We start from the raw sequence: 22,251 nt of genomic DNA on the forward strand, positions 1-22,251 counted from the left end.
TAACATGACTCATTCTTAGGTTTTTTTTGAGAGAGAGACAGAGTGTGAGTGGGGGAGGGGCAGAGAGAGAGGGAGACACAGGATCCGAAGCAGACTCCAGGCTCTGAGCCGTCAGCACAGAGTCCAATGCAGGGCTTGAATTCATGGACCACGAGATCATGACCTGAGCCTGAGACACCAAGGTGCCCTACATGTCCTCAGATTTTTGACAGGAACCACTAGAGACCAAATATAATTCAAGGTCATTCACTCCATGAATGATTGTTAAATTACTGAGGGAGGAATAAATACCTTAACCTAGGATCTTTTTTTTTTTTTTAATGTTTATTTATTTTTGAGAGAGAGAGAGAGCAAGCGGGGGAGGGGCTGAGAGAGGGAGACACAGAATCCAAAGCAGGATCCAGGCTCTGAGCTGTCAGCACATAGCCCAATGCAGGGTTCGAACTCACGAATTATGAGATTGTGACCTGAGCCGAGGTCAGATGCTTAACCAACTGAGCCACCCAGGAGCCCCTTAAACAAGGATCTTAAAGTCATTCCACACCTAGAAGAGGTAGTCAGCTCTATTTTAGAGATCCAGGTACTTAAATCCTGTGATAAAGCCTCACAGCCCTAGCTGACAAAAACCATCCAGAACACTTATCTATTATGAATTTCTTTAAAATTCTGATTTAACAGCCATGAACCCTCTGCCTAGAAAATGTATACACTCACAACATTTAGCATGTAATTCCAGAGTATTCTCAGACCTCTTAAAGTAACCACTAGGGTTTCCACCACTAAAAAACCCTCTGCCTAAAACTTTCCTGCACAGGAAAGAGAACTAGCCTCCAAGCAAAAGTAAGAAAGCCTTTGAATCACAGAGGCTGCCCTGTATTCTCTAGTCTACTGGTAAATCCCGTTCCCCAATCTTAAGAGTTCTCAGGGTCACCCTGGTCAGTAAATCTAGTTTTTCCAGACTGGCTCTCTGGGCCCTTGGATTCCCTAAGCCTAACTTGTTTGAGACTCTGGTCAGGTGCTCCATCACCAAGCTTTGCCCTGCTGGGTCTTATCCAGTCAGGCTTACCCTCTGCTGATTGTTTAGATCCTTTTACTACCAATAAACAGGCCTAAATCCTCAATCAGCCAATAAACACTGTGGAAGCCCCTAGCTACCATCAATATATGAAGTTCCTAGATACCATTCATCAGGAGAAAGGAAGCACTACATTTCATACAATTTTCCTATATCTCCTATGTATTAGGATTTCTTAAGAGATATGAAATGTTAATTTATTTTGTAAAAACATAATTCTTATATAATAAAACTTACCCAAGATTTTTATCACTGCTGATGGACACACATATCTCTTGGAAACAGGCCATATTACCTAAAATTCCCACACAGATTTCCTGCCAAATTAAACGTCACAGGTCACAATGGCTCTAAGATGAAAGACACATACAAAAATAATAACTTGAAAAAAGCTTTCACTGAGTCAAGTTTGGGGGGAGAAGAGGTAGCATATAGAAATATATATACTGCCTGCACCCTAATCTTGACAAGTTTACAGTATTTGACAAGAAAAAGAAAGATCAAAGGCAGTCACAAGTTATGGAAGAAGAAATCTTATGGATGAACTGAGTGTTCAATAATTAGTAAGATTCAGACATGCAAAGAAGAAGAAAGTCATTCAGACAAGGGGGAAAGGATCAGCAAAGGCAGGGAGGGAGTAATGCACATGGCTCATACACTGAATACCAAGGGAGCAGCCTGGCTGTTGCACAAAATTGAAGAATAGCACGAGATAAATAAATACAGCAGGCAAAAAGGATCAGGATTAAGGGACCTGAATGCCATGTTGGAAGAGGTTAGATTTAATCTAGGAAGCTATTTGGATCCATAAAGACCTTCAAGGAGGGGAGCAGCATTCTGTAATGTTATTTTAGGAAGATTATTTTGGCAGCAAAATGCATAATGCATGATAGTGAAAATATGTTAAAGGAAGTTAATAATCTCAGTAATAAGTGCCAATGTTTACTTAGCATTTACTATGCCCAGGTACTACCCCAAGCACTTTCCATATACAATTTCATATAATAATTTATGAGACAGGTACTATTATCCCTATTTTTCAGAAAAGGGAACTAAAGCACAGAGAAATTAAGCAACTTGTCAGGATCCCCAACTAGGCAACAGCAGAGTTCCAGAGGCTGAGCGTTTATCAACTATGTCATACTGCATCTCAGTAATCAAGATGCAACATGAGGGTGATGCTGGAAGGCATGGAAAGGGATGAAGCTGAGAAGACTCAAGGTAGAAAGCAAAATAATCTGATGGGAGACAAAGGGAGAAGGCAGTTGAACATGACTCTTAGGTTTCAAGTTTCTCATTTCCCCAGTGGGAGATACTGATCCCCCTGACAGGAAAACTGGAAAAGAAGTGTTGGAAAAGACACGAGTTTAGTTAGGATAGTGTTTCCAAACTTACTGGAACATAAGAATCATTTGGGCAGGCAGCGTGTTAAAAATACAGATTTCTGAGTCCCATCTCAGAGCTACAGAATCAGAATCTCCAGGGTAGGGTCTAGGAGGCTACTGTTTACAAAACACAACACGTAAATTTTATGACCAGGTAAGTGTGTTAATCACTGAGTTACAACATGCAGGACTCTGGACAGGAAAATGCAGCATGCGAGCAGAGAACGCCTGAAGAAAGTTGAAGATGTGGCACCAGAAGTCGGAAGGAATGTCACAGCTTTGATCCCACAGGCACAGATTCACAACTTAAAGATTGTAAAGTGTGGATAAGCTCACTAAGGAAATGAATTCAAAGAGGATGAGGGTTCTGGGTCTACACCTTAGAAGAAGTCCACACTCTGTAGGAAGAAAGAAAAAAGCCAGTAAAAGTGACAGAGAAGTGACTGAAGAGGTCAGAGACTAGAAGAATGAGGTGGCACCAATGCTCCAGGAAGGGAAAGTTTCAATAAAACGACGGCTGTCAAATGTTGGGAAAAGATTAAAAGAGAATAGGGTCAGCAAAGAAACATAAATTTCCCTTACAAACTAAAGAGAGAATAACTGAACTTCCAATCAAAGACCAAGTTTCTCAGTTTTGGCTGCTAACTGGAATCAGCTTGAGGGAAATTTAAAAGCTGTGTGGAGTCTCACACTTGGGGATTCTGTTTTAACTGATCTGGGTAGGGCCTAACTCAGGATTTTTTAAAAGGTGCCAAGGGCAGGGGCGCCTGGGTGGCGCAGTCGGTTAAGCGTCCGACTTCAGCCAGGTCACGATCTCGCGGTCCGGGAGTTCGAGCCCCGCGTCAGGCTCTGAGGGCTCAGAGCCTGGAGCCTGTTTCCAATTCTGTGTCTCCCTCTCTCTCTGCTCCTCCTCGTTCATGCTCTGTCTCTCTCTGTCCCAAAAATAAATAAAAACGTTGAGAAAAAAAAAAAAAATTTTTTAAAAAAAGGTGCCAAGGGCAAAGCTTCTCAAATGTGGGCCCTGGTCCAGAGCAATAGTATCATCTGGGAACTTACTAGAAACCCTCGATTCTACCACAAACTTGATGGATCCGAAACTCTGGAGGTGGGCCCAGTAATCAGTGGTTCTGAGACATGCCAAACTTTGAGAGCCTGTGTTCTAGATGATTCTAACATATGGCCAAGTCAGAGGACCACTGCAGTAGATAGGGTGTGACTCACAGACATATATAATGATATGACTAATTCCTGAAAGGTGCCATTACTGACATTAGCTTATTTTCTTTAAGTACTAATCATGAGTCAATGTATTTAAATTAGAATGATCCAGGAGAAAATCATGTAACTGTCAAATCTTTGTTAATTAATTTCTTGGGTCATTATATTAATGACCCAAGAAAAAGACAGTTCATCAGTTCATTAGGCCCCAATTCAGGTAAACACTGCCCTAAATAAAATCTGAATTCAGCATTCAATTTGTAAAAATATACTACAGAATTCTCCATACTTTCAAAAAAAGAGAGGCAAAGAAATAGAGTGGTTATACTGAAGTCAAGCGGCCTAGGCTCACACCCCAGCTTTCCCAGCTGTATGGCCCTGGAAAAATTAACCAAAGACTTAGCTCTTTTATTTATAAAGTGAAGATAAGTTCCTATCTCATAGAGTAGTAAAACCAAATACCCAGTGAACAGCAGTTATTCATAAGTATAATTACTTAATACTTCCTAATCACCCATGATATGCATAGCATATGGCAACCTAAATGACACAAGAACACAATATAAAGACGAAAGGAGAAGCACAGATAATTCTTTTGAGGAGCTGACCAGCAGCAATGGCCACTGAGAGCTTACTTATTTAGGAAGGCTTAGATGAAAAGAACCCCTGGGATAACATGTGAATACCGAGAGGGGATGGACGGCATATAAAGGGAGGCATGGAGATGGTGATGACCACAGTAAGCTGAGACAAGGAGCAGACAGGCCTTGCTAAATTAGAAGGACCATCTGTAGGGTAGATTTTATGCTGGAAAGATGAATTAGATTCAGATTATGGAAAAGTCCTCAGTGTCAGGCTGAGTTCAGAATGAAGGTTTTTAAGAATGGAGGATTTTATTTATAAAAAAGAGCAATCAACAGAAATGGGAGGTCCAGGCAATGTTCCCTGTTCTGCCACATATTAGCAACATAACTTCGGTTATGCCTGATTTCCACAGCTGTTAAATGAAAGTACTGATCTCCCTGATCCAACCGAAATCTAAAGATTTGACTCTAATAATTTCAAACAGCATATTACCTAGTGCCAGGCAATGTTCAATAAAAATCTGTAGACTGATTTGTGGCCAGTAAGAAAACTAAAGACTATCTTTTTTTTTTTTTTTACAAAGTTAATTTTTTGGTTCTTAAACCTGATTCCTGATTTACTGATTTTTTTTTTTTTAATGTTTATTTATTTTTGAGAGAGAGAGAGAGAGCACATGCACAGGAGGGGCAGACAGAGAGGGAGACACAGAATCCAAAGCAGGTTCCAGGCTCTGAGCTGTCAGCACAGCAGAGCCCCACGCAGGGCTCGAACCCACGAACCGTGAAATCATGACCTGAGCTGAAGTTGGACACTTAACTAAGCCACCCAGGCGTCCCTAAAGACTATCTTTCTAGCACTTCTACTGTTACTGCTCTAAAGAGGAAGCTTTCAAAATGTACATACTTACTCTTAATCGAGGACATCTGGATTTGGCCAATACTCCCATAAATATGTCAGGGGCATTAAATTCTTGGAGAAATAAAGCCACATCCTGAAAATTAAAAAGTGAGTATTAATTTGGATGCTGAATAGTCCTTTTTAAATCCCATAGTACAGACAAACATAAAAAAAAATAATAATAATTCTATGTGTAACTCCTTTCAGGCTCAAGGAAAAAAGCCATAGGTTAGGAACTGTATCATTATGCAAAAGTAGCGTTCAAGAGTCTTTGTGCTATCTGGTCCCAAGGCAATGGAATAAATCCATAAACAAATCTAAACTGTGATATTCCAGGGGATTGTCTTCTTTTTCTGCCCTAAATGTATTTACCTTAATGATCTTTCTATCTACCAGCAATGTTCATTAACTCATTCAAACACATTTGCTGATTGCCAGGTATCTTGATAGACGGTGAGGTAAGGAAAAAGAGTAAAACTCATTAACTAGTGTCTTCTAAGAGCCTAAAACACAATGGGGGAAACACGTAAAAACTCCTACTGGGTCATGCCCCAAATGAGAATTTGTGTTTTCAAAATTCTCAACAGAAAATAATTCTGATCACGACGTAACTACTACAGCTTCATACCTCCTTCCTAGAGTCTGCCCAGGCCACAATGCCGAGAGGGACACACCATACCGGTGAATGAACCTGGAGTGGACATGTGACCCAATCTTGCATGTTCCAAGACTGAATCAGCTTGCTGTGGATGTCTGTGTTGCACAATATTTAAACAAAATTAAGTTTCTGGTGGTCTATTGCCTTAGATTTTCACCAAACTTGAAGTGTACATTTGCGATAGCTTAACTAAAAACCCAGGCTATGGTGAAAAAGCTCTTCAAAAAGACTTGGAGGCACCTCAAAGAGAGAGGCAGTAATCCTTCATAGCAGCTGAAACCAAGGTAACCTGCATGACTGTTGACTGGAAGCGACATCCTATAATTATTAAGAGAGCACAGTCAGAGAAAACAGTATTTTCAAAGATACACTCCAAACTGAAAGTCACAGCAACAGATGCTCCCCACTCTAAGTGTTTAAAGTGCTGTTTGTCACGTGGCCAACTCTTAGGGCATGCAGGGACTGATTTATTTAATGACAGTTAATAATTCCTAGGGTAGCAAAGAGTTAGGTGACCTAACAATATTAACAGCAATAATAATAATAATAATAATAATAATAATAATGGCAATTTACATTTATTGAGCAAGTTGTAAATACCAAGTACAGTGAAGTGGTTTGCACACTATCTCATTTAATTCTCAAAACCCTATGAAGTAGTCATTATTATTGGCCCCATTCCACTAATAAACAGGTTTTATAAGATTAAGCAACCTGCCCAAGATTATACAATCAGTAGAACAGATCCAGAAGAACAGAATCCAGATGAGTGTGACTGCCATACTCTTAACCAGCACACCAATGCTACCTCTCAGCTATTCATTCATTCACTCACTCATGCATTCATTCATTCACTCTTCACCAAGTATTTACTGAAAAACACAAGTAACAGGCACTATTTGAGGCTCTGGGGGACACAACAGTGAACAAGCTAGATAAGTTCCCAGTCTCATGGAGTTTTTATTCTAGAAAGATAAATAAACAATAAACACATAAACAACTGAACTACATAATTTCTAAGTGCTACAAATAAGATTAACAAGATAGTATGTGCTAGAAGCCAAGATGGGAGGGGATTACTTCAGATGTATCAGAGAAAAGTACCTCTAAAGAGGTGACATTAAGCTTTTAAGAAAAGGAACTTAATCTATCAGAGGACACAAAAGCCAAATAACAAGGTAAGTGTTATGCAACAGAGTGAACAGGTTTCATGAGAGCCCAGAAGAGACGAATTCTGTTTGGAGTGTCTGTGGAGGTGTCACAGAGAGGTGACATTTAGGCTGGGTCATATAAGATGAGAAAGATTTTGCTGGCTGGAGGCCATTCCAGGCAGACAGTGGCATGAACAGAGCATGAACACATGAAAACGCAGAAAGCATCTGCAAGTCTCTGGTCCTGCTCAAACGCTAATGGTAGGGGATAAGGCTGTGACACTGGAAGGACTTTATACCAGTTATTGGTGGACAGCTCAGTTCTCTAGCAGTGCTTCAAGAGCTATCCTAAGAAGGTAAAAAGGAGGCCAAGAACATGACCCTCCCTTCCACCAACAATCTTTTCCAAAGAGCAGCTCTGTTTTACCTATTATGTATTTGAGGATTTCGCATTAAGATTTCATTTTAAAAAATGGGTTCTAGCTCTTAAAAAATATTTTTTAAAAATCATAGCTTCTCAATAATTGTAGAGCAAGTAGAAAAAAAGACTTGACCAATACTCTCAACCAACTTGATCCAACTGACATTTACAGTACACTCTACCCTGCAACAGCAAAATACACATTCGTTTTAAGTGAACATGGAACATTTACCAAGATAGATCACATTTTGAGCTATAAAACAAGTCTAAATATATTTTTAAAAAGATGCAGAGTGTTCACTGACTCCAGTAACAGATAAATAACTGAAAACCCCCAAATATTTGAAATCTAGACAATGTACTGCTAAATAACTCAGCAGCTGAAGAAGAATTAAAGGAAAGTTAGAACTAAACTAAATGAAGAGGAAACCCCAACATATCAGAATCTGTTGGATACTGCCAAAGCAATAGTTAGAGGAAAATTTATAGTGTTATACACCTATATTAAAAAAGAAGAATGGTCTCAAATCAAATGACCTCAGCTTCCACCTTGAAAAATTAAAAAAGAACAACAAATTAAACCAGAGTAAATAGAGGAAAATAAAAAGGGGCAAATTAGAAATCAATGAAATAGAAGACAGGAAAGCAACAGAGAAAATCAACAAAACAAAGCCTTTAGTGAAATCAATAAATTAAACTTCCAGCCAGAATGATGAGGGGAAAAAGACAGAAGACACAAATTACTAAGATCAGGAATGAAGAGAGGTGCCATCACTACAGATGCTACAGATAATTAAATAACAATAACATAATACTTTGAACAACTTTACACCAATAAACTTGACAACTTAGATAAAATGGATAAATTCCCTGAAGAACATAAACTACCAAAGTAACCTGAATAGCCTTATACCTATTTAAAGGAATTGAATTTAAAATCTTTCCTACAATATACTAAAAACCACTAAATGGTGAATTTTATGGTAGTGAGTTATATCTTAATGAAACTGTTGTTTAAAAAAAAAACTTATTTTTTTAAAAGTAGTAAATATACAAAACTAAAAGTAAACGAACAACAAAAAACAAAAACTCCAAGCTCAGATGACTTCACTGGTGAATTCCACCAAATATTTAAGGAAGAAATACTATTAATTCTGCACAAACTCTTTCTGGAAAACGAAGAGGGAAAAGTTCCCTCTCCATGAGGACAGCATTACCTTGGTACCAAAACCAGACAATGACAAGAAAACGAGTATCTCTCATGAAGATAGATAAACTTTCTAAGCAAGATTTTAGCACCTTGAAAATCAATCAACTCAGTACACCATATTAACAAACTAAAAAGAAAAACTACGTGATCATCTCAACTGACTCATCAAAAGTGTAACACAATACATAATCCATTCCTGATAAAGACTCTAGGCATACTAGGGAAAGAAGGGGACTTTCTTAATCTGTAACTACATCATACTTAGTGGTGGAAGACCAGGTGTTCTGCCACCATATTAGGAACAAGAAGATGCCCCCCTTACCACTTCTAGTCAACTTCATACTGGAGGTTCTGGCCAGAGTAAATGTAAGAAAAAGAAATAAAAGCAATTCAAATCGAAAAAGTAGTAAAACTTCTCTTCATAAATGAAAAACGGCTGCAGGATATGACACACAAAATCAACCATATTTCTAAATACCAGCAATGAACAGATATTGAAATTTTTAAAAATACCATTTACAATAGTATCCAAAAATATGAAATACTTGGGAATAAATTTGAGAAAAGATGTGACATACCTATACACGAAAAACTATAAAACTTTGCTGAAATTAGAGAGAACCTAAATAAATGGAAAGATATACCTGTTCAATTTATCAATCATTCCCCCAAATGATCTATAAATTCAACACAATCTCAGCCAAAATCCTAGCAGGCATTTTGTAGAAACTGACAAACTGATTCTAAAATTAGTATGGTGGGTGCCTAGATGGCTCAGTCTTCCTCCAAATTCGGCTCAGGTCATGATCTCATGGTTCTTGAGTTCAAGCCCCACATCAGGTTCTGTGCTGACAGCTCAGAGCCTGGAGCCTGCTTTAGATTCTGTCGGTCTCTCTCTCTCTCTCTCTCTCTCTGCCTCTCCCTCACACTTGCGTGCGCACTCAGGCGCTCTCCCTCTCTCTCTCTTTCTCTCTCAAAATAAATAAACATTAAAAAAATTTTTTTTAGTGAAAGGCGAAAGATTTATGCAATTTGAAGAGAAACCAGAGCATAAAAAAAAATGTTTTTTAAATAGTAAAATTAGTATGGAAATACAAAGGACCCAGGACAACCACAACAACTCTGAGAAAGAACAAAGTTGGAAGATTAACACTACCTGATTTCAAGATTTATTATAAATCAATAAAAATCAAAACAATCAAAACAGAATTAAGACAGACAAATAGATCAATGAAACAGAAGAGTGCATCCAAAAATAGGCTCACATGTACATACAGATAACTGATTTTTGACAAAGGTACAAAGGCAATTCAGTGGGGAAAGGATGGTCTTTTTAAAAAATGAGCTTGGGGGCGCCTGGGTGGCACAGTAGGTTAAGCGTCCGACTTCAGCCAGGTCACGATCTCACGGTCTGGGAGTTCGAGCCCCGCGTCAGGCTCTGGGCTGATGGCTCAGAGCCTGGAGCCTGTTTCCGATTCTGTGTGTCCCTCTCTCTCTGCCCCTCCCCCGTTCATGCTCTGTCTCTCTCTGTCCCAAAAATAAATAAACGTTGAAAAAAAAATTAAAAAAAAAAAAATGAGCTTGAACAACTGGTCATCCATATGCAAAGAAAGTAAACTTCAATCCATACTTTGCATCACATGCAAAAATTAACTCAAAATGGATCACAGACCTACCAGTAAAACCTAAAGTTATAAAACTTTTAGAAAAAAACAAACACAACTAAGAAAACAACACAAAGAGTGGGCAAAAGATTCAAACAGGCACCAAAAGATACACAGACTGCAGATAAACACATGAAAATATTGTCAACATTATTAGTAATTAGTGAAATCCAAATCACAATCACAATGAGAATCACTACACACTTACTAGAATGGCTAAAATCAAAAGACTGACATCAAGTGTTGGTGAGGAAGAGAAAGTGGAACTGTATCTCATACACTGCTTATGATAATGTAAAATATAAAAACCACTTTGTAAAATACACATTTTTTTACACAATCTGTAAAAAACACAATTCAGACTCTTTCTTAAAAAGTTTGGGGCGCCTGGGTGGCGCAGTTGGTTAAGCGTCCGACTTCAGCCAGGTCACGATCTCGCGGTCCGTGAGTTCGAGCCCCGCGTCAGGCTCTGGGCTGATGGCTCAGAGCCTGGAGCCTGTTTCCGATTCTGTGTCTCCCTCTCTCTCTGCCCCTCCCCCATTCATGCTCTGTCTCTCTCTGTCCCAAAAATAAATAAAACACGTTGGAAAAAAAAAATTAAAAAAAAAAAAAAAGTTAAACATACACCTACCATATGACTCATATTACTCTAGATATTTAGCCGAGAGGAAGGAAAACACATGTCCATAACATACTTATACACAAAAATTCAGCTTTAACTATAATAAAGTACAAACAACTCAAATATCCATCAACTGAGAAATAAATGAATAAATCATGATATCACATAAAATGAAATAACACTCAGCAATAAAAAAATAATAAACTACTGAAAGACACAAAATGCATGAATCTTAAAACAATGATGCTGAGTGAAAGAGCCAGACCCCTCCAAAAAAAAGGGGTCCCATTTATGTAACACCAGAAAATGCAAATTGCTCTGAAGTGAGAATGACTATCAGTGGTTGCCTGGAGAGGGTGGAGGCTGGGAAGGGCAAGAAGAAGGGATTACAAACAGACAAAGAAACTTTTGGGGGTGAGAGATATGTTCTCTCTTTTTTTTTATTTACAAAATTTTTTTTTAATGTTTATTTATTTTTGAGACAGAGAGAGAAACAGCATGAACGGCGGATGGTCAGAGAGAGGGAGACACAGAATCTGAAGCACGCTCTAGGCTCTGAGCTGTCAGCACAGAGCCCAAAGCGGGGCTCGAACTCACAGACTGTGAGATCATGACCTGAGCCAAGGTCGGACGTTCAACCAAGTGAGCCACCCAGGCGCCCCTAAATATGTCTCTTTCTTAATTACAGTGATGGCTTCATGCACGTATACACATCAAAATGTTTCAAATTATGCACTTTAAATACGAACAATTTCTGTACATCAATTACACCTCAAGAATACACACATTTTTTGGTGTCAATTATACCTCAATAAAAATGTATCAAAAAAACAGCTGAAGATAACGAACAGCCATGGACAATTTTTAAGACAGAACACAATTAAATCTGTATTTAGGAAAAAGAGAGCTTTCATGGCAATGTGGAGAACAGAGGGAAGTAAAAAGACCAGAACAAGGATTTTAATCAGGAAGCTAGTGGAAAAGTCCAAGTAATTAAGTGAGAGATTATGTATGTCAATCTCTTTTCGCCTTTTTTTTTTTTTTAGTGTTTGTTTATTTTTAGAGTGTGTGTACACGGGCAGAGAGAGAGGGAGACAAAGAATCCCAAGTAGGCTCTGTGCTGTCAGCACAGAGCCCAGCTTAGGGATGGATCCCACAAACTGCAAGATCATGACCTGAGCCAAAATGAAGAGTCAGACACTAAACCAACTGAGTCACCCAGGCAACCCTCACCTCTTTTCTTACCTATAAGATAAGGGTACTACCTGTATCACAGGGTTATTGTGAAAAACAAATGGAATAATACATATGAAAATGCCACTGAGCTACAGAGTACAATGCAAATGTTAAAATGTTATTTTGCAATTTATACACACATGGTTCCCTCTTGTCCCTTTCTAATTTAATTATGGTACATCAGTGGTCTCCTACACAAGGTCAGCATTCTCTTTACATAGATAAATATCAGAACTTTCCTGGACTACAAGCATTCCTGCATTCATGAGAACTATATATTTAGCCCCAATCTAGTGACAGCTCAGATCTTCTACCCTCCAAGACAAAAGTTTAGCATTTACAGCTCATTCCCTGTACCATATGACTACAGACACTAAAGTGTTTCCCCAGAGACTTAAGGACTGAAACTTAAAAAAAAAAAAAAAAAAAAATCCATTCACCATCTCCTTCCCCAACAGTCTTTTCGGTTTCATTTCCAACCCCATACCTCATCCATGGACATATCCCAGACTCTGCAAATTTCATTCTCCATTTCTTCATCAAGCTCCATCTGTTGCTCCTCCTCGTCTGAGCTGGATTTGGTGTTTTCAGGGCTAACCATCTTCAACACAAAGGAAGAAAAGACATGGATAAAAGCTGCCCGTAGTACTCATCAAGTAATATTATCCTGTCCTCAAAGTATCTTCTCTTGCAGAAACCTTGTTTAAAAAAAATTACTACCTGGGGCACCTGGGTGGCTCAGTCAGCTAAGTGTCTGACTTTGGCTCAGGTCACGATCTCATGGTTCATGGGTTCCAGCCTCGCATCAGGATCTGTGCTGACAGCTCAGAGCCTGGAGCCTGTTTCAGATTCTGTGTCTCCCTCTCTCTCTGCCCCTCCCCCACTTGCGCTCTGTCCCTCTCTGTCTCAAAAATAAATAAACATTTTTTAAAAAATTTAAAAAAATTACTACCTTGGGTAGACCAACGTTCATCTAACATTCGTGGAGTAAATACTGTTACGAGGCACTGGGGTAGAAATACACAAATGAATAAATTTAAGCCCTTGCTTTCAAGCAGTTTAGGCCCTAGAGAGGAAAACACGTGTAAACTAATAATCACAGCAAAAGACTATGGGAGTCAAGTGAATTGTGGGCAGAGTTGTGAAAGCAAAACAATGGACCAATGACCTATGCCTGGAGAGTTTGGGCAAACTTCTCCTAGGAAGTAATCTTTAAGCTAAACCTCTGAGGGAGAACAGGAGTTTGTGAAGAGGGGGAAAAGAACATACCTAAGAAAGTGCAAGAGTTCAGATTTAAGAAAACGGCCTGGCAATGTTTGGGGAATGGTGAGTAGTTGAGTGTGTTATGGGCAGATGTGTCTGGGAAGGTTGCAAAGCTGTATTGCAAGCCAAGAAATATGCATTTTTCTCCTGCAGGCAAAGGAAACTAAAAGGAGTTCCCAAAAACATTTTGGGTTTTTTTTTTTTCTTTAGTTGGTTTGTTTAAGGACGATTATTCTGGCATCTAGACAGAAGATGCACTGGAGAGGACAGAGACTGGAAGAAGTCAGTGAAACGTGGGAGAAGAAAGTTCACATGTACTGAGAGCTTCTACAAGCCAAACACTACGGTGAGCATTCTGTGCCCACGATAATCTTGTTTAACCTACACAATAACGCTATATACAATAACAAAGGTATTTTCATCCCACTTTATAGAAATTGAGAAAGAAACCGAGGCTCTGAACGGTTAGATGACTTGCCCAAAACAGGTGCTGAAGCCACGCTATTGGTATCAGAGCTGAAGGACTTCCAAATCACCATTTATTCTTCTACAACAAACGTCCACGTAATAAATTGGGCCCTAGGCTTCAGAAACGACACTGGGAATGGAGAGCAAAAACACGAGCAATGTATGTACGTGGTCAGACATTTTCGGAGAATTTGTAAAAGTAAAATATTTTAACCGTAGGCATTCTAGTCTCCCTGTCACTTATCTCCCGTTGTGTTGAGAGGTACTGGGAAAGGCTCCCGAAGTTTTGGGGTCCGCAGAGGCGGCCAGGACTCTAAGCGCAAGGCGCCGAGAAGGGTCGTCGGGGTGGGGGAGGGGGATGGCGGCTCCCTGGGCCCGAAGGGGCTGCCAGAGGCGTGGACGAAGGGCTGGGGCAAAGGGAGGGAGCCCACGCGAGGCGAGACGTTCCACACCTGAATGAGTCCGCTGAGGACACCGAAGAGCCAGTGCTTGCTGTAGACCGTGCTCCCTATGCAGTCTCCCCCAGCACCCTCCTCCTCCTCCTCATCCCGACTGGGCAGCGGCGGCGAAGGGTTGCGGTCCATGACTTCCCCGCCTCTCGGTCTGAGGAGCCGCGCCGGAAGCCGCCGGAGGAGGCGATAGACCTGCTGGCGCCAGAGGGCCCGGCACGCCCGGTGCGGCTCCCGCTACAGCGCCCTCTGCTGCCCGGAGCCCTGCAGGCCTGAGTACCTGCTCTGTGCCCACAGGCTTGGGAACCCAGATGACTTAATCTCCAACGACCCCACCCTTTCTGGGACCCAACCGCGGTCATATTCATAACTGTTATTTGCCAGTTTCAGCGGACCAGATATTCCACCTCCCCAGGAGCTCTTAGCCAGATTGGAAGGGACAGGCAATGGGGGACAGCGGTCTCTGGTACAGACATGAATCTCGAAGCTGTCGTAGACCCCCTGATCTCCGGGCACCGTTGACATTCTTAAAGACATCAGGCGCTCATTCTTCTCCCAGGTGTGGTTGGAATCCTGGGAAAGATATAAGTTACCAGGAAGATCGTCAACACTACAACTCCATGTATTTTCAGTTCGTGTTTCTATTTAGTTCGATGGTATTCAACCTCAGAACCAATGCTACTACCCCCACCCTGCAATAAATATTTTCCCATATCTACTTTACTTTGATGAAAGACGTTTATAGATGATATTATCTACCTCAACATGTAATTTCAAAAATATTAATATCATTCCCTCACATAAAGGAAAAATAAAATTAATTTAAAATTATGTATTTTAAGATTTTTAAATTAATGATTCCCTAAACGAAATAGAATTAATTTAAAATAAAACGACACGTATTTTAATATTTTAAATACTAGAAGACATAATAGAAGTCTCCAGGGGCGCCTGGGTGGCGCAGTCGGTTAAGCGTCCGACTTCAGCCAGGTCACGATCTCGCGGTCCGGGAGTTCGAGCCCCGCGTCAGGCTCTGGGCTGATGGCTCAGAGCCTGGAGCCTGTTTCCGATTCTGTGTCTCCCTCTCTCTCTGCCCCTCCCCCGTTCATGCTCTGTCTCTCTCTGTCCCAAAAATAAATAAACGTTGAAAAAAAATTTAAAAAAGAAGTTTCCAGTGTTAGCACAGCTACATCAAATCACTGTGAACCCATCAGTTAGATATGCAGAATGACAGAGGTGTTATTCCATCAGAGACTGTGCTTCTCTCTCTTTTTCTTTTTAATGTTTTTATTTATTTTTGAAGGAGAGAGAGACCGAGCGTGAGCAGGGGAGGAGCAGAGAGAGAGGGAGACATAGAATCTGAAGCAGGCTCCAGGCTCCGAGCTGTCAGCCCAGAGCCCGACGCGGGGCTCGAACTCACAAACTGGGAGATCAAACCCTGAGCCAAAGTCGGACGCTTAGCGACTGAGCCACCCAGGCTCCCCCAGACTGTGCTTCTCAAAATCATACACAAAGAATGATAAAATTTCTACCAAAACGAAGTTCCAGCTTACATAGCAATTGCACTTCCAGAAAATTCTAAGGTATATTAAAACTGGACAAAAAATAATCCATGCTGGGTGGCTCAGTCGGTTAAGCGTCTGACTTTGGCTCAGGTCATGATCTCGCTGGGTTTGTGAGTTCGAGCCCCACATTGGGCTCTGTGCTAACAGCTCAGAGCCTGGAGCCTCCTTCAGATTCTGTGTCTACTCCTCTCTCTGTCCCTCCCATGCTCATGCTCTGTTCTCTTTCTGTCTCTCAATAATAAATAAACGTTAAAAAAAATTTTTTTTAAACCTCTATATTAACATGTAAAATACAGTTGGATCCCAGGTTCAAATAATTACAAACATTTTTTTCACTGTGTGTAGGTAAAGGCAGACCCAGGTTTTGTGGGGCCTGAATTATGCAATTTGGGGAGCCTCCTTTAGGAAGAACAATATAAAATTACAAATATTAAATTAGTTACAATAGGAAATATTTATTTAGAATAGGAAAAAAGTGATCAGTTTTACATAGCCAAATAATATTTAAAACATCACAAAAAAAGGGGCACCTGAGTGGCTCAGTCGGTTAAGCATCAACTTCAGCTGAGGTCATGATCTCTCAGTCTGCGAGTTTGAGCCCTGTGTCGGGCTCTGTGCTGTCAGCAAAGAGCCTGGAACCTGCTTCAGATTCTGTGTCTCCCTCTCTCTCTGCCTCCCCTCCACTCACTCTCTGTCTCTCAAACATGAATAAACGTTAAAAAAACTTTTTTTTTAAATAAATAAAACATCACAAAATCCAGAAAAATATCCAAATATTTTATATTAATAAACAGCCCAACACACTTCTACAATCCTTTTTCTTTCTTTTAGTAGATTTATTTTTAGGGCGGTTCTAGGTGCACAACAATATTAAGAGCAGAAGGTACAGAAATTTCCCATATAAACTGACCTCATGCATAGCTTCCTCATTCCCACCAGACTGGAATATTTGATACAATTGATGAATCTATACTGGCACATCATTATCACCCAGAGTGTACATTAGGGTTCATTCTTGGTATTGTACACTGTATGGGTTTGGGCAAATTTATAATAATGTATATCCACCTTTATTGGACCATGCTCTAAAAACCCTCTGAGCTTTGCATGTTTACAACAATTTTATTAAAATTTTGTATGTTTATTTTTTTGAGAGAGAGAGAAAGAATACGCAAGCAGGGGAGGGGCAGGGAGAAGGAGGAACAGAATCCCATGCAGGCTCCACATCATCAGCACAGAGCCTGATGTGGGGCTTGAACTCATGAGATCATGATCTGAGCCAAGACCAAGAGTCAGACACTTAACCAACTGAGCCACCAGGCACCCTTACAACATTTTTAATATAGTGTTTTCTGAGTTATCTTTGATCTTCTCTTTATATGACAATGACTTCTTAAGATAATTTTTTATAATGACAAATAAAAAGATAATTCTGCCTTTAATTATACTTGGAAGTAGCTGAAAACCACATAAATAGGGATGCCTGGGTGGCTCAGTCAGTTAAGCATCTGACTCTTGATTTTAGCTCAGGTAATGATCTCCTGGTTAGAGAGACCTAGTCCCACATCATGTTGACAACACCAAGTTTGCTTGGGATTCCCTCTCTCTCTCAATCTCTGCCCTTCCCCCCAGTCATGCAAACACATGCACTCTCTTTCTTTCTCTCTCTCTAAATAAATAAACATTTTTTAAAATATCACAGAAATATGTCTCACTAAATGCAAACAACTTCTACTTCCAATTCGACTTCTTCTTAGTCAGATCCCCAAAATGCCTGTGCCCACTCCAGTCCCACTCAACACAAGAGGAAAAGTGATGGTAAAATGCTGGCGTGAACACAGAGGCATTAACTGCTTCAGTTAAAATGTTTCACTTCTGCAGATTTTACAAAGTAATTGACCATATGAATCCTTTCCAAGGGCATCTCCATGGGTCTTGGAATAGTTCTGTAGAAGTGAAGAGACTTTGAAGCTGAAGCTTCATCAGATTCACAGTAAATGTGACTCTGTCTAAATACATGTCTGATAGGACACTGCAGAGGTCAAGCAAGACTCAGGATGATTCTCTGTTGGCAGCACTGTTCTATACATCCTAAGCTGTGTGTACTTCTGGCCCATCCGGCAATGACCTCCAATCACACGTCAAGCAAAAGTATCTGCAGATATACCCAAAAGCTAGGGTGGGGATGGCTGCAGCACTGGCCTGTTGAAAACAAGGGTTCGGAACTTTCTCTGGCCAGGGCCTGACCTGTAGGGTCAATATATAGTCTGCATTGTATGCTCCCTATTATGGGCATATATTTTACTCGAAATTAGTATTATGGTTTTTTAGTGCCTTATCTCCTTGGAAAAAAAGTGATAAGGTAAATTGATCATCTTCATGGCATTAAAGGGACCCAAAAGGCTGTCATTTGATGTTTCCACATGACAATGACACATTGGATTTCACAACCATTTATTAATGCTTCTATGTGCTTTTTATAAAGTATGTTGTAGGAGGGAATATAGAATTCAGTAATTATACTTAGGAACTATTCCCGCCCTCAAGGGGCTCTCAGCCCCTCTCCTGAGTGCAGAGCAAAGAGGAAGCTCAGTACTTCTCAGGCAGGCCCGCAGGTCGAAAGTGGTTGGGGTTTTTGCCGCTCCGGCCCCATTCATTGGCGGCCTGGTCAGCCTTCGAGTCCTCTGCTCCGTGGCCGCTGCTTCCGTGCCTGAAAAAGTCTGTGACTCTCTGAGAATTCTCTCTGGCATTGCTGGAATGCAGGAAGGCAGGTAGGAGATTAATTAGGGGGCTGAGGAGCAATTGCCCATAACTCCCATCTCTCTTCTTTGCAAGGGAGGGCTGCTAACAGGAGCCAAGGAAAGAGGGGCTAAAACACTGACCCCCTGGCCCAGAAACAGAGCATCTCAGCCCAGGCTGATCTCTTACTGGGAGAACAGCACCCATAGGGGGAGGGTCGGGAATCACCCACTCCTCCTGGCCTTGCTCTGACTCCATCAGCCACTCACGCCAACACTGGGCGCAGAGGGGAGGGTGGGCAAGAGAAGGAGGAGCCACAGTGTCTACAGGAGACTTCTCCAGGGCTTGGCCCCTCCTGGCTGTCCAAGGCAGCCAGGCTCAGCTCACCCAGCCCTGCATCCCCAGGAGCCCGTGTTACCTGATCACTTTGGCCGCCCAAGCGCCCCCAGGTCCCCTCTGTGCGGCATCATAGTTCCCCCGGGCGTGGAAGTATTTGTCTGCACCTTTGTAATTGGCTTCTCTCATGTCAGAGTAGGCTCTCCACATGTCTTTAGTCCCTGGAAAGGAAAGCAAATGATGAGATGAAGGTGATCGTGTCTTGGCAAAATAGAGGAAAAGACATTTTCCTCCCACCGATTCTAAGATCTCAGTCTTTGACAAAATCCTTGGAGAGGATGTTGGCTGGGATGAGTATTCCTTTACATTTCACTTCCCTAGGTGAATGTTATGAGAAGCACCCTTGGTGTGTTTTATTCTGCTTGATTCCATTCTGAGTACTGTTGCTACTTTATGTTTGGCTGTGGGATGTGTGTGAACAAGAGGTGGGATGGTCTTTAAGGGATGCTTTGTCCTGCGATGACCTCTACCTGGACAGACGCAGGGAACCCTCTGACTGGGGCGTGAGAACAAAGGCAAGTGAGAGGGAGGCTGCTGACCCAGAGGGCTCCCAACCAGGTCAAGGGGAGAAATTCATCCCTGTGGGCAGCTTGAAGACAACTTGGTCCTGAGTATTTCTGAAAGTCTGGGGCATATTTGGCACCCAGGCAACTGTCAGAAGTCAACCAGCAGGTGGTAAAGGGGAGTTCCCCTAGAGAGATTTACAAAAACAGGTCATCAGACGCAGAAAAAGTACAACTGGTCCCCCACCTCTAAAGTTCAGTGTCCTCCCAGTAAATGCAGGAGTATATTGCCATCCGCAGGGTGGTTATGCAGATGTACTGAGAAAAATGCACGTATAACTTCTAGAAGATTGTAGGTGTTCAATATGCTATCACTTCTCTAGGCCTTCGGAAGGCTGGGACAAAAACAGTAAAGCGACTCAGCTAAGAGGAAGATCAGGCAGTTACAGACTGAAGGAATCTGAGCAGGCTACATAAAATGCAGACCCTGAAAAAGTAATGTATGGGGTGCCTGGGTGGCTCAGTCAGTTAAATGTCCAACTTCAGCTCAGGTCACGATCTCACGGTTCGTGAGTTTGAGCCCTGCATCGGGCTCTGTGCTGACAGCTCAGAGCCTGGAACCTGCTTTGGATTCTGTGTCTCCTCTGTCTCTGTTCTCCTCCCCTGCTCACACTCTGTCTCTCTCTCAAAAATTAATAAACATTAAAAAAAAAAGTAATGTAGTAGGCAAAAGAGAAAGACCTAGTGTCGAGTGTAATCATAGTTTATGTAGTATCCATGTAATGCCTTATCTTCATTTTATGTGTTTATTATTTCTACTGTTTAGGATTCATTCATACCTGTAAAGCTCTTAGAACAGTGCCTGGGACAGGCTGAGCTCAGCTACTGTTGGTTGTAGTTACTAAGAGCACAAGTTTGATGCACCCACTTCATGGCTGAGACACAGCAATGAGCTGTCCCCGGTTTCCCACTAGGTGGCAATGGAGTCCCACTTGTGAGTGGGGAGCAGGCGCCCTGGACCCCAGATGTCTTCTGCTCTGCTGCAAGTTAAAACCCAAAGCTTATGTGACCTTCGTCCTGGGGATCCCCACGGAACAGTGCAATGCTGGCCAGAAGGGCCAGGGCTGGAGGGATAGGACACATGTCATTTAAGGGGAAAAACCACCAGTAGAAAATAAGCTCTAGACATCTAGCGCACAGTAAAATGAAGGCAAATCAATACCGTATCATAATTAGCAAACTTGCTACAGTCTAGAACTTAATTATCTCAACTACTAAAGGGAAAGGATAATTATGTCACGTGATAGAGGTGCTCTCTAGAGCCACAATGCCAATCATATTAAATAAACAAATGTGTCATTAACATGCATTCACCTTAAATATACACAAAGTTATAATGCCAGATGTGGTTCAATTGTTCAAAAAAGCCTGGGAAACTGCTCTCTTGCAAACCGTGCTGCTTTTCTTCCCACTTGTGGCCTTTGCCCTGTGGGGATGTGGGGATGTGGCCTCCACTGTGGTCAATTCTGTAGGGGGGGCCGGTTGCTGCCTTCCCCGGACCGCCATCCTTTGGTCCTTACCTTGACCAGCTTCCTTGAGGAACCTGAGCCATCTTTGGCTGCTGACGCCCAGGACCAGGGAGCACAACAGGATGCCCACGAAAAGCTTCATCCTGCAGCAGAGTCACAGAAACACACAAGGACGACACACTTTTGGTTTGGTTTGGTTTGGGGTTTTCGGGGGGAGGCACGTGGACCCACACCTGTATCTTACCTATTACCTACATCTACTTAGTATTAGATGTTACCGATATCTATTTATCTATACACATACCTGCATAAATACACACATATGTGTACGTATACACCCGTGTATATACACATGTGTGTATGAATGTAGGTAGAAAGAAATAGGCAATGTGTATACACATATATACGCAGGTGACACACGATACATAGAACAGAGGGTCCAGTTGTCCGTTGCCATTTGCCCCATAGGAATCCCAGTAAGAGAGATCGCGCTGCGCTTCTAATATAAACCACGTGCCATTTCAGTCTTCCCCTAGGAGCCCTGAACCCGCTGTCCGGAAAGTTTCCAAAGAGGCCTTTGGGGATTTCGTGACCGTGCACCCATCTGTAAAATGAGGATTGTGGGACATTGCACACATATTTGCAGAACGCCTGCTCTACCCATCCATGAACTCCCACAGAGAAAGTACACGACCAAATCCCAATCCCAGAAAGTATTCACATCTGGAGAATTCAAATTGCCAGGAGAGTAGATCCAGGGAGGAAGCAGAGAGTGAGGACACGGCCCAAGAACGCCTTCGGGTAAGAGAATCTGCAAAGAAGGAAAGTGTAGGCAAGTCTAGCACCTCACCTTTGGCTGTCCCTTCGTGCCGAGGCTCCTGGTGAGGCTGAGCTGCCCGTGTCTCCTGCCTGCGAGGGGGGCTGGCATTATATGTACTGACACTCTGCTAGGGGAGTGGGTGGGAAAGCAGGTGTGAAGCAAAAACACTGAGATTTGGGAAATTCCTTTTGGCTAGCACACAGCATCCAGAACATCAGGCTCCTTCTTCACGCCCGTCTACTTTCCAAGGTTGTGCAATCTGGCAGCTTTGAGGCGTGTAGCAAACTTGGAAATTTCTGCCTGTTTCCAGTGTCCCTCCTGGTAAGAAAGGTTTTCTTCCCCACACAATAGTGTATTGAGAAATGCTGGGCAGGGTAATCAAAGTTAGAAAGGAGAA

The 22,251-nt window shown here is 41.8% G+C and overlaps 2 protein-coding genes across 2 annotated transcripts in view; both read right to left on the bottom strand.

Moving 5' to 3' along the window:
- Nucleotides 1-14,496, bottom strand: part of SAAL1 (serum amyloid A like 1) — a 33,479-nt gene extending 18,983 nt beyond the window's left edge. The window contains exons 1-4 of the mRNA XM_043582362.1: nucleotides 14,306-14,496; nucleotides 12,610-12,723; nucleotides 5,171-5,254; nucleotides 1,313-1,392 (exon numbers count right to left, since the gene is read on the bottom strand). Coding sequence (XP_043438297.1) covers nucleotides 1,313-1,392; nucleotides 5,171-5,254; nucleotides 12,610-12,723; nucleotides 14,306-14,437 — 410 coding nt within the window. The 5' untranslated portion in view covers nucleotides 14,438-14,496. The remainder of the gene's footprint in view (nucleotides 1-1,312; nucleotides 1,393-5,170; nucleotides 5,255-12,609; nucleotides 12,724-14,305) is intronic.
- Nucleotides 14,497-18,304: 3,808 nt separating this feature from the next.
- LOC122484415 (serum amyloid A protein-like) lies at nucleotides 18,305-21,996 on the bottom strand. Its single transcript, XM_043582371.1, has 4 exons — nucleotides 21,885-21,996; nucleotides 21,086-21,177; nucleotides 19,025-19,163; nucleotides 18,305-18,619 (listed from the first exon to the last, which is right to left on the bottom strand). The coding sequence occupies exons 2-4, from the start codon at nucleotides 21,174-21,176 to the stop codon at nucleotides 18,457-18,459; spliced, it is 393 nt and encodes a 130-aa protein (XP_043438306.1). The 5' UTR covers nucleotide 21,177; nucleotides 21,885-21,996; the 3' UTR covers nucleotides 18,305-18,456.
- Between the last annotated feature and the right edge of the window lie 255 nt (nucleotides 21,997-22,251).

Source organism: Prionailurus bengalensis, chromosome D1, assembly GCF_016509475.1.
Source record: "Prionailurus bengalensis isolate Pbe53 chromosome D1, Fcat_Pben_1.1_paternal_pri, whole genome shotgun sequence".
NCBI lineage: Eukaryota > Metazoa > Chordata > Mammalia > Carnivora > Felidae > Prionailurus > Prionailurus bengalensis.

Excerpts from the sequence above, each read along its gene's own strand:
- LOC122484415 (XM_043582371.1), bottom strand. The coding sequence starts at position 21,176 with ATGAAGCTTTTCGTGGGCATCCTGTTGTGCTCCCTGGTCCTGGGCGTC. Across the intron at positions 19,164-21,085 it reads CCTCAAGGAAGCTGGTCAAG|GGACTAAAGACATGTGGAGA; the intron begins GTAAGGACCAAA and ends TTTCCTTTCCAG. Across the intron at positions 18,620-19,024 it reads TGGGCGGCCAAAGTGATCAG|CAATGCCAGAGAGAATTCTC; the intron begins GTAACACGGGCT and ends CCTGCATTCCAG.